Source organism: Sarcophilus harrisii, chromosome 6, assembly GCF_902635505.1.
Source record: "Sarcophilus harrisii chromosome 6, mSarHar1.11, whole genome shotgun sequence".
Classification (NCBI taxonomy): domain Eukaryota; kingdom Metazoa; phylum Chordata; class Mammalia; order Dasyuromorphia; family Dasyuridae; genus Sarcophilus; species Sarcophilus harrisii.
This window is the reverse complement of record NC_045431.1, coordinates 150,165,899-150,178,659: the sequence shown is the minus strand read 5'-3', so window position 1 is coordinate 150,178,659 and position 12,761 is coordinate 150,165,899. Positions and strand designations below refer to the sequence as shown.

Below are 12,761 nucleotides of genomic sequence, written 5' to 3'. Positions count from 1 at the left end.
TTAAAATTAGTAAAATATAATATTAGGTGGTAACTAGTTAACTTAGATATGAGTTGTTCTTCTCACCCTAATAACCAGTAGTCATTGCCACATGACCATGTATATCCATTAGGTTGACATGGTAAAAGTCCGTCATTAGTAACTCATTAATACATGCCGCATTTAAACATGTAGCCAAATGGTGACTACCTCTAACTAATACCCAAGGCTCATCAATGTTATCAGGACCTTGATTTATTGATTTTATAAGAATTCCAAGCATTGGACAAATCTTTTAGTACCCATTTGGTTTTTATTTTAACATGAGAAATAAGGTATTTTGAGTTATTTTTTGTTTGTTTTTGCATATAATTAATCAAAGAATTGTCAACGCACTTAACAATCCTTTTGATTTTCTTTCCTCATCTTTCCTTCCCAACCTCTCACAGAGAATGCTACTTTTTTCTTTCCATGTCTCAGTATCAAGATTTCTTCACTCTTTTCAATATTAAACCTATTATTCATAAAAGAAGGGAATAACTCATTCACAGTGAGATTCAAGATCAGCAAAAGATCTTAAGATCATAGATTTAGAGCTTTTGGGAACCTGGTCTAACCTCCTCATTTTAGAAATGAGCTCAGGTAACTTGTACAAGATCACATAGGAAGTAAGTCTTGATTTACTCAAAGTTATTAGTAATTAGTTATTAGTTATTAGTACTTAATAGAAATGAAAACTAGAAGAAGGTCCTTGTTTGGCTTACGTACAAGAAACTCTGGAATTTCAGGGATCAGCAAGACATCAAGAAAGGAATCTTCTATACAAAGAGATTCCTTTTCAACATGAAATTTTGCCCCAAAGTTACTCATTACTGTATAACAGACATTCTCAGTCATAAAATGATCATTTTATGGTAGGTTTGTAATTTCAATGCAAATTCAACAAATGCTATGTGATTAATAATATTCAGCTACAGTTTTATAAGTGATATGATTTTTTTAATCACACTGTTCATTAAAAAAATTTAGTAATTATTGACCTAATATAGTAAAAGTCTTTTGGACTTGGCTCAATATTTAGAACAAAATGTTTTTGGAAAAACTATTTGAAGAAAAATGTATATATTTTAGAAATCCAAGATATTTTTCCCAATTTTTAAACCTTTTTATTTAAAGTTTTGAGTTCCAAATTCTCTCTCTTTCCCTCTTCCTAACATGAGGGAATCATAATCAATCAAAGAGTTGATATACATGCAATTATATAAAACATTACTATATTAGTCATTAATATAAGATTTAAATCAAAGATTAAAATGATAGAAAAAAGTGGAAAACAGCATAGTTCAGTCTGTATTCAATCAATACCACTTCTTTCTTTGGAGGTGAATAGTATGCTTCATCTTTAGTCCTTTCGAATTGTCTTGGATCATTGTGTTGCTGAGAGTAAATAAGTCATTCACAGTTCTTTATCAAACAGCATTGCTATTACTGTATACAATGCTCTCCTGGTCTTATTCACTTCATTATGCATTAGTTCATCAGTAAGTCTTTCCAGGTTAAAGTCCAAGATATTGACTTTTTTTGTACATAAGTTCTACTCTTGATCTTTATTTTATGTTTGCATATATCTCTTATTTCCTATCCCTCTTGACTACTCTACTTCTATGTACTATCTTGCCCTCCTATTACTATATCTACTCCTCTTCCAAGGATCCCGCACTTTGTCCTCTTTAATCTACCCACCCTAACAAAAATCCTTCCCTTATCTTCTCCCCCTTTACCTTATACCTCTTTATTCCATTTCTACTATTCTATACATCCTTCTGTACTGCTCCCCCCTTATCCTATTACCTTATCCTCTTATTTCTTTATAAATTTAAAAGACTTTTGTTCCCTTCTAACTATATATGTTGTTTTGAAACCCAGACCTGCTGTAGGATTCCCTCTAAAAATCCGCACTGCCCCCCTCTTATCATCTCCACTTTCCCTATCTTCTTACCCCTTATGTGTTTCTGAATTTGGAAGACACACACACACACACACACACACACATATGGGGAGAGAGAGAGAGAGAGAGAGAGAGAGAGATTATTTTGTTTCCCCTTTAACCCATTCACAAGAGTAGGGTTCCAGAAATACCAGCCCTCTTTCCCCATCTAATTCCTGTGCATCAGTTCTTCCTCTCATATTTCATTTGTATAAGATAATTACTCTTTCAGTTCTACTCCAATTTTACCCAGTTACTAATGACAATCTTAGATATATGGCTTACATTTCCACATATAAAATAGTTTGTCCTTTTTGAGTCCCTCTCATTTGATTTTTAAAATCTTTTTTGAGTTCTATGAATTCTTTTTTGTGCAGACAACTATCTTATATTACTCTTTAGGTAGGAAAGTGCTTTTTTTTCCTTCAGTATTCTCTTCTAAAGACAAATCACAGTCTTCTCTATTCCCATAGTAAATTTTTATGGTCAAGATATTCTTAGGTAAATGTTTGTGTAATGTCTTATTCTGAAAACAGTTGCTCACGGTCAATATTTAAGAACAAAGAAATAAAAAATCCAGAATCTTTTCTTTGTTTCATACCCTGCACCATTTTTTCTATTTTGTCTTTGGCCTAATAAGTTTCTCTGATAAAAAATAACTATTATATAATAAATATAATATATAATAAAATAAAAATTACTAAAATAGCACTGGAAATATGACTTACGAACAATCATTTAAAACATGTAATTGAGATAGGGGCAGCTAGGTGGTGTAGTGTATAGATCCCTGAAGTCAGGAAGACCTGAGTTCAAATCTGCCTTCAGACACTTAACATTTCCTAGCTGTGTGACCCTGGGCAAGTCACTTAACCCCAATTGCCTCAGCAAAAAAAAAAAAAAAAAAAAAAAAAAAAAAATGTATGTAACTAAGATGTATGTAGCATTTAACTCATCTATCCACTTAAAAGTAAAGCCAAGGAGGGAAAGCCAAAAAAGAGAAAAAGTCTGGGAAGATGGTGGAGTTAATTGGTAAATTTCAAGTTCTCCAGATTTCTCCCACAAATAGAACAAATTTGTGCTTCCAGCAAACAGTGAAAAATCTAGAACTGGGATCTTACTGATATAGGAAGCTTTGAAGGAAGTCTCTGGCCCCAAATTAACCTGTCTGAAGTGCAAACACCACCGGGCTAGATCCTCAGAAACATCAAGTGGGGCCGCCTTGGGTTAGTTAGATGTGACTGGAACCTCAGCAGAAACCACAGAGACTTTCACTTCCCCAGACAATTTGTTAGAATGGTATCTGAATCCGGGAGAAATGAATGAATCTTGGCTGATTAGGAGCTCCCCGTCCAGGCGTGCTGCTGAGACATGGCCCTGGGCTATCCAGTGAGCATAGAGGCAGGGGGACAGGGATACTGCTGGCCATAGACACTTGCAGGAGGATGGAGCTCTTGGTTTGGGATTCCTGGTCAAAGTGGAGAGCTGAAGGGAAGCTTGATGAACCACTCCCCTACCTCACGATTAAAGGGACTTTCACTAATATCCCTTATTTAAAAAAAAAAAAAAAAAAAAAGAACCAACAAAGAAGAAAGAACCCCACCAATGAAATATATTGTGGGAGCAAGGAAAATTGAGGTTCATCTTCAGAAAAGTTCACTTTTGTAAAAAAAGCTTCTACCCCAAAGAGTAATGTGAAATGTCTCCCTGCCCAAAGAGAAGTTATAGAAGAACTCAAAAAAAAAAAAAAGAATTTAAAAATCAAATGAGAAATATTGAGAAAAAACTAAAAAGAAAAATAAAAACTATCCAAGAAAAACAAGAAGATTATGGGAAAAAAAAGTTAACCAACTAGAAAAGGAGGTGCAGAGTCTCAAAGATGAAAGTAATTCTTTGAAAATTAGAATTGAGCAAGGGAAAAGCCAGTGAAGTTATGAGAAACCAAGAGATAAGCAAACAGATTATAAAGAACGAAAAAATAGAAGAAAATGTGAAATCTTATAAGAAAAATGATAGATCTGTAAAACAAAAGGAAAAAAATATAACAATAATTAGGTTGCCAGAAAGCTGTGACCAAAAAAGAGAACCTTGACACAACAATGCAGGAAATAATCCAAGAAAATTGTCCTGGAGTTATAGAACATGAGGGGAAAGTAGAAATAGAAAAAAATCCACTAATCACTATCTCAAAGAAATTCTTTGTGAAAAACATACAGGAATATTATTGCCAAATTTTGGAACCCCCAGATCAAAGAGAAAATTTTGCAAGAAACAAAAAAAAAACAAAAAACAATTACAATTCGAGTTATACAAGACTTGGCTGCTATAGGAAAGGACCATAGGTCCTGGAATCATATCTACCAACAATCAAAAGATCTAGGATACAGCCAAAAATGCCATATCCAGCAAAATTATCTATAATTTTGAATAAGAAAAAATGGACATTCAATGAATTTGCAGATTTTCAGGACTTTCTATCAACCTAAACCAAACTTAACAGAAAACAACATATGAGTCAATATGAAAGATCAATTTTAAGGCACTTAACATGGAAAAACTGTTTAAACATGTACAGATTATTTGTTTTTTATATATGTATTACATGTTTAAGATTCATATCAACAATAGGATAGCTCAAAAGAAAGATTGGCTCAGTTAAGATAAAAATAGTAAACATGTTGTACAAATAAGGGGCAGAGGAAGAATAGACATAGAGGGGCAACTAGGTGGCGCATTGGATAAAGCACCAGCCCTGAAGTCAGGAGGATGATCTCAGACATTTAACACTTCCTAGCTTTGTTGCCCTGGGCAAGTCACTTAACCCCAAATGCCTCAGCCAAAAATTAAATAAAATAAAATAAGAATAGACACAGAGTGAGGAAGGCTTGTAGTTCTGAAAACCTACTCACATCAGGAATGGGTTCAATAGGCAACACTACATATATACCATGAAGAATATAGCACCCTTCAAAATGTAAAAAGAAATAATAGGGGGAGGGATGGGCAGATGGGGAAAGAAGGAAGCAAAGGGTGAGGGAAGAAGATAAGGGAGGAATCCTTGGGTGGAGAGAGGTTAAGTAATAACAAGGCAAGTTGTGGAGCAGAATTTTAAAGAAAGAGACAGCAGGGATGGGAAAGACATATGTGTGTATGTGGGGTGTGTGTATATGTATCTATCTATATCTATATATGTTATGTATACATATGTATCTATATATAGAGAGAGATATAGATACATATATATATATCTTTTCTTAACTGTAGCTTGGGTAGGGGGTGAGATGAGTGATGAAAGGGGGAATAAAGAAAAAAGTAAAAAAGGTTTATAGAAAAGAACCAAAGAACGATTTACAAAGAAAAAAAAAAATGGACATTCATGAATATAATTTTTTCTGCTAATATATATACTTTCTTGACCAGGTAATTTGTTGCTATATATTTTGAATCCTCCCTGATGTTCTGTTGACCACATCACAGTGTTATTTTATTTTGTATTCTTTTTCTGTTTTTCTGTTTTTTTAAATAAAATATTTTTTAAAAAAGTAAAGCAAATGTGCAGAATAAAAATGAAAGAAAAACAAAATAACTGTGTCAGTAATAACCACATTGTAAAGAAAAAATTTGGGGTGGTTAAACAACATCAATCAATGAACTAGTCAACCACGTTACTCACCTCCTGACAGAAGTGATGGATTTGAGATGTGTAAGAGAGGAATTTTTTTTTCCGGATTGCACCAATGTGGGAATTTATTTTGCTTGACTATACATATTTGCTGCAAGGGTTTTATTTTTACTTTCTCTTTTTCCCTCATTTGAAAGAGGTGGGGAGAGGTGAGAAGGTAAGCAAATAAAAGCTTCTTAACTTAAAAAAAAGAAAACTTAAAAAAACAAAGTGAGTGAACCTTCCTCCCATCTTTGCAGAATTGGGGACTCGGTGCAACATATTGCATATTTTATACTTAGTTGCTGTCACTTAGTTTTGCTGACTTGCTTTTTGTTCTTTCTTTTGTTTTCTTTCTTACAAGGAATGGCTGTTTAGGTAGAGAACACAGAAAGATATATTTTGAAATGAAAATAACGTAAGAAAGATTGATTTAAAGATTAAATACAATTTAAAAAAAGAAAGTCACTAGGATGGTACAGAAAATGTAAAAAGTAAAGACAAGTCAATGACTTACATTACAAATGACAAGTCTTTTTTTTTATTAAAGCTTTTTATTCTTCAAAATACATGTAAAGATAGTTTTTAACATCTACCTTTGCAAAACCTTGTGTCCAAAATGCTAAATCATTTTTAAATGAGGGTCTGATGAGAGTTTGGTCCACTCACCTTGCTTATAGCACTGGGGTTTTCTGGTCATTGAAATTCCTGAACTAGACACTGTGGCCCAGACAAAATGAAGTTTTAACACAAACTTCAATTAAATAAATAATAATAATAAACACATAAATAAACAATAAATAAATGGAATTATAACAGCTGACTATGCAAGGAAAGGATTTTTGAGCCCTAATTCAAGTTTATCACCTTGATATTAGTACTTTGTCTCTTGAGCTGAATAAATCTATGTAAAATTGTCATTGCAAATGCTCTGTTAGAGAAATTAACAATCTAGCACATTTACATACTACTTGAAGGTATCCAAAGTCCTCATCACAGTTCTATTGAAATCAATAGTGCAAATATTATCCCATCTCAGAGATGTTAGATTTGCCTATAGCCACAAAGCTAATAAGTATTAGAACTAGTATTTTAATAATACTATTTATTCACTATTCTATATATGAGGATCCCTGATGGCTGCACATTCTGGCTTCAAATTTATTATTATTTATGTTTTATTGTATTTTTATTTATTTTGTTAAATATTTTCTTGTTGCATTTTAATCTGGTCTAAGCCCAAACTTGGTAGTGTTGCTGACCCTATAAGGGCTATAGATAGTATTAGACCCACTGGTCAAAGAAAATTGGTACTCTAGGTTAGCTATGTTAATACAGAAATTAAATAATTCATATCAAAATACTACCAAGATGTGTATAGCCTTACCTGAGGTCTATATCTCCATCAGCCCAGTAGGTCAAAAGGTTAGAGATTGTTCCCCCAGGACTGCAACCCAGGATGAGAACTGCCACAGCTTGAATCGGTGGCAAAGAAAAGCTAATGACCAAGAGGTAGGCTATCAGAGGCATCAGTCCATACTGGCACAGCAAACCCACAACAATCCCCCATGGTCTTCTGATGTGTGACCACAACTTCTTGATGTCCACAGTGCAGCCCAGAGAAAACATCACCAGTATCATCATTACAGTCAAAACTACTGAGAAAATAAACTTCAGGTTCCCATAAGTGTCCAAACCTTTTTTTAACTCCTCTTTCGTCAGGTTGTGAGGGCATGTTAAGGTGCTGGAACAGTTCACCGTCCTCATCTTCTCACGAGTCTTACTTTAAAGTCTTAGGAACAGCTTTCACTGATGGCAGAGCAGGCTCATTCTACTGCATTTCAGAACACTGGATGAATAACCCAATAGCCAATTATGGAATATTCCTGTTAACTATTGGCTAGTACTTTTAACACATTGAGTGTCATCTTGGTCTGATCAATTTCTTTACAAATGGCATGATGAAAATAATCAAAAACAAGTGGAAAAACAAAATGTGAGTTTGTGCTGAGTTCTCCCTGTCAAAAACAAGTGAAACACCACATGAGCAAGTGGTAGAAAGAATAATTGTGTCATGGAATGACTTAGTCATAGCATTATACTGAATTGTGTTCCTGAAAAAGTAGGCCAGCCTCCTGTTCATAATTCCACCCACTTCTAAAACTGTTCCAGGGAGAACAGGATGAATTTTTTTGGGGCATGGAAAACTAATTTCAGAAGTATGAAGGAAACTTTGCCAAAACCACACCTAACAGCAGCACCAGCATTTGGAAGATGAAGACTAGCATATGTCAGAGATTGTGCTGATTGATATTTCTGAACTCCTTTTTTTTTCTTTCTTTTTAAACTTTATTATAAGCTTAGGTAAGGGAGAGATAATAAGGAAGAAAAGATAAAAGCAAAGTACCAATAAAAATAGAACTAATATAATAGTGGAGATGAACATTAATTTCAAATTAGCTGAGTAAAACCAAATAGTCTTTGGGTGTTCTATAACTTGGATTTAAGAATATTATGAAAGAGAGCAACCAAGAAAAATGATTGCATACCTATAGTAATTCAGTATTACACATGTAATAAAATGTACATGGTTCCATTTCACAAAAATATGAGGGAATTTTTTTACTCAGAATAATGAAAAGGATATTTCTCTCTCTCTGTAATAAATGCTGTTTTAAAAAAATGATTACTGACTCTTGAGGCAGTAGGAATCCATAAGGAAATAATAATAATTAATATTATTGATAATTGTGAAGACCGTGTATTTTTAAATCAGCAGGAGTCAGGAATTCAGGTTAGGGGAAAATCGTCAGTCTTTATTCTCAGTGAAGAAGGATCGGAGGTGGAAGAGAATCGGCGATAGCAATGTGTGCAGCTGAGTCAAGAAGCTAGCTAGACCCGCAGCCACACGACCAGCAGCCAAGAGAAAAAGAATCCAGGCCCAATCTCTCCCAGCTTCTCTTCCTGTTCCTCTCTCTGCCTCCACCCACCAAAATCGTCATTTCCTGTACAACACATCAGGACTTGCACAGAGAGTGGGCAGGGACCATTCTTTATTCAATCATGTATATTAATAGAGTATAGTCCAATTACTATTTAGCCTCATGTACTTGGGACCTCAGTGCATCAACTCAAACCTCAGCCCATTACAGATAATATCATTAAATTGCAATTATTACTAATGGCATTTATGTAACTTTAAGGTTTGCAGGGCACTTGACAAATGTTATCTCATGTTATCCTCCTAACAACTCCAAGAGAGGAGCAATTATCATTCTCATTTTACAAATGAGCACTTGCCCAGAGTCATATTATTAGTCAATGTCTGAGGCTAAATTTGAATTCACCTCTTCCTAACTAGAAGTCCAGATACTTTGCTGAAACGTAATAAACACTTTCAATCAGGAGTTTGGGACATATTTCAAATGACATTCTCACTCCAGGGATTTCCATTAATGTTACAGCCAGGCACCTGTTGGAAACAAGACGAGGAAAGATGTGGTGCTGGGAAACTCATCTTCCAAAAACAATCACCACACCCTTCCTCTCTGGCAGTAGAACGTTTTGTGTTTATAGAGCAATGTTTGGCCACTAGACAGATACGCCTTTCTATTAAGGACAACTCCTTGGAAAGAGTTTTGTTTTCTTAAGTTCATAAATGCCTGGATTTAGAGCTGGAAAGAACCCAGAGATCATCTAATTGCACTAGGGATTGACAAAAGTAGCTCCCTAATTTTATAGCTGAGCAAACTGAGGCCCATATGTTATGTCTAGTTAAGTCTAGTATCCATAGCTGCTTCTGGAGTTGGGGAGTTAGTTCATTACACCCTACTCTTCTCTCCCTTCCCCTCCTCTTCTCTTCTCTCTCCTTTCCTTTCCTTGTATAAGAATGCACAAAGTTCACTACAAATGTTGTCTGAAGTACATGGACTTGATGTGGTTGGTATAGCAAATGATATGGTACTAGATGGTGTGCTTTAGGAGAAGTACCAAATATTGGGGTTCGGTCATGTGAAGAATCCACAATGGCCATTCTCTTTGGCAAAAGGTACTTTATTTAGGAGAAGTTATAGACAAAATGAAGAAATACAATAGACACCAGAAATGGTAAATAAAGTTGGAAGAGCTCAAGGCAAGAAAAGGGATTTTAATAATTAATGATGGAAAGACAAGTTCCATAGTGGAATTCACAATTACCAAGGAGAAAGGGAATGCCCATGAGGCTGGAACATGCCTTTAGCTGGCAGGCTAACCCCTAAAAGGGATTTAGAACCCTAAAAGTTAAGTTAGTTATAAGAAAGAAAAGTGGGATTTGAGAGGAGAGACACCATGAAGCTAAAGAAGAGATGAGAGGAGAGACACTATGTAGCATGTAGGAAGGATAAAGAGAAAGACACCAGGAAGGCTGTGGTGGACTAACCTAAGAGGTTTAGCAGAGATGGCATTTTAACCTCAGGGACATGACTGGGGTTTCTTGGCTGAACACAGCAAAGTGGGGCTGCCCACGACCTCCACAAAGGATGGACCTCAGAGATTTGATATAACTTGCATTTCTTTGATGGATACAGCAAGGTGAGGCTATAAAGTTAAACTGATCCCCATCAGTGCCCTTCTCTGCCATCCAGGATCTCATCAAACTGAGAGAGGCAAGACCTCCTGACCTCTTGAATTCACAAGGTTGTTTTCAAACGTCCTTTCCAAAATCAGGGTTCAGTCATCTATAATCAAAGAAAACTAGAGGCATCCAGAAGCCTACTCAAGCCCATCTAGCAGAGAAAGTTTTACCAGCTACCCCATGGCAGTTGTGGACCTGGATATGAGAAAAGTCACTCCTTCTAGGGTTATGTAATTCCCCCCTTGGGGAAAAGGGAAGAAAAGAGATAGAATCTGAGGCAATCTGTGGTTTATTTAATTTTATTTTTTTCAAAGAATGAAAATTCATATTCTTTCCCTCCCACTTTCCCCACATCCCATTTATTTTTCTTTTGAAAGAAAAACAAAACCCTTGCAATAAATATGCATAGTTGAGCATAACAAATTCTGTCCTTGGCTCTCCAAATAAAATATCTCAGTCTGCACCATGATTCCATCACTGCTTCAACAAGAGATGGGCAAAATGTTTCATCATGAATCCCCTGGATTCACAGTAGTGTGTGGGGCAAGCAATGTGGTTTCTCAGAAACTGTCTGCTAAAGTAAGAGAAGCCTTAGGCTTCAGTTTTGCTTTTTTTTTTTTATGTGACCTTGAAGAAATGAAACTTTTTATGTAGTTTCCTCAAATCTAGTCAGCTCTAATGAGCATCTCTAGTCAGCTCATTATCACACCACCCAACATATAAAGGAAAAGTAACAGCAAGAGCCAATATAAACTAAAAGCTTTGTATAAGGGGATTTGGGGGAGAAGTCGGATAGTGCTTGTTTATTTAACTGAACTCTCCTTCTGGGAATTTGGCCTTCTCCTTCTGGACTTCCCAAAGGTAAGGACTGCCGCTTCCCATGAGATTCTAATAAAACCTTTCAACCTTCACTTCGAGAGATCTCCTAGTAATTATTTTGGGTTAGGGTCTTCATACCCCACAGAGTAAATTTTTGCATTGATCAGAATTCTTAAGTACTTAAAAATTGTTTACCTTTACAATGTTATTAATAAAAAATCATAACAATAGCTAGCATTTATATTGCACTTTAAGATTTGCACAGCCTTATATCTTTTCACCAAAACCCAGAATATTAGATGAGTTAAAAAGAACTATAAAGGTACATTAGTCTAACCTCTTAATTTCCCAAGTGAAAAAATTGAGACACAGAGATCTAATTTGTCCCATGTCACACAAATAGCCATATAATCCAACCCCTCTCAATTGACAAATAAAAAACAGAAGCATGGGAGCAACTTTCCCAATTAGTAAATATAAAAGATAATATTGGAACCAGGATCCCTGACTCTGTGCTGGGCTGGAGGGCAACAGAGTGGATGAAGGGCTGGATGGTCCACATCTGGCTTCTGCCCAGCTGTATGACCATAGCAAATCCTCAGTTTTTCTCAGCTCCAACTTCCTCATCTGTGTGATGGGGGAATGATAAACTTGTGGACCAGCAGACCCAGGATGCCTTGTAGCAACATGTTCAGCTGGCCATTGAAATCACTACCAATTCCCAAGAAGCTGTGGCCAAACAGGGAGGCTCAGAGACTGGAGCAGGAGGCAGATCTTGGACCAAGCAGAAGCTGAGAAAGCTCAAAAGTAGCTGCTCCTACTTGGAGCAGAGAGCACTGGGGCTATTAAAGCAAAGCTGGAACCCACAACCAAGCAACCAATACAGCTCTGGTTGAAGGAGAAAGAGCTGTTCTACAGATCAAGCTGAGCAGAGCCTTGGCCATAGAAATGGAGGCAGAGTTACTTAGGAGAAAGAAAGCTCAAGACCAGGAGTTTACCTATTCTAGAACCCAAAGGGAACTGGAGCTGAACAAGATGGGGAAGATGGCAGCAGGGGAGATTATGAAATTCAAGGAGATAATAGAGACCCTGCATTTGGGACCTTGCAATGCCTAGGTCTGAGCTGCTGATGAAACTGCAACCCATATGACAGATGAACCACTCCCATCAATGTCTCCAATACTAATCATTGAACTTTTGGGGGCTTAGGGAGTCTGGGCATCCTACCAAGGAAGAAAGGTACAAGGAAAAAGTGACCCCAACTCTTATTGAAAAGTTAGGCCACCATCCCCACTTGCGGTCCTAAAGGAGGACTTTCTGTGCCTTAGTTTTGCATTGACAAATAAAACTTTTTTCATTAAGAAAAAATCTATATGCAGAATAAATTATAAATAATCCACAACACTGTTTGCTTGCTTGTTTTTTTCTTTCTCATTTTCCCCCCTTTTGGTCTGATTTTTCTTGTGCAGCACGATCAATATGGAAATATATTTAGAAGAATTGCACATTTAACTAATATTGGATTATATGCTGTCTAGAGGAAGGAGGAGATGGGGAGGGAGGGAGAAAAATTTGGAACACCAGGGTGAATGTTGAAAACTATCTTTGCATGTATTTTGAAAAATACAAAGTTATTATTTTAAAAAAATAATCTACAACAACAATAATTCTGAAAGGAGGCACTTGAATTAAGGAGAATA

The 12,761-nt window shown here is 35.9% G+C and overlaps 1 protein-coding gene across 2 annotated transcripts in view; it reads right to left on the bottom strand.

Annotated features, from left to right (window-relative positions):
- Positions 1-7,709, bottom strand: part of SLC10A6 (solute carrier family 10 member 6) — a 31,752-nt gene extending 24,043 nt beyond the window's left edge. For both annotated transcript variants that reach the window (XM_031941601.1, XM_031941602.1), the window contains exon 1: positions 7,015-7,709. In XM_031941601.1, coding sequence (XP_031797461.1) covers positions 7,015-7,394 — 380 coding nt within the window. In that variant the 5' untranslated portion in view covers positions 7,395-7,709. The remainder of the gene's footprint in view (positions 1-7,014) is intronic.
- Positions 7,710-12,761: the final 5,052 nt, after the last annotated feature.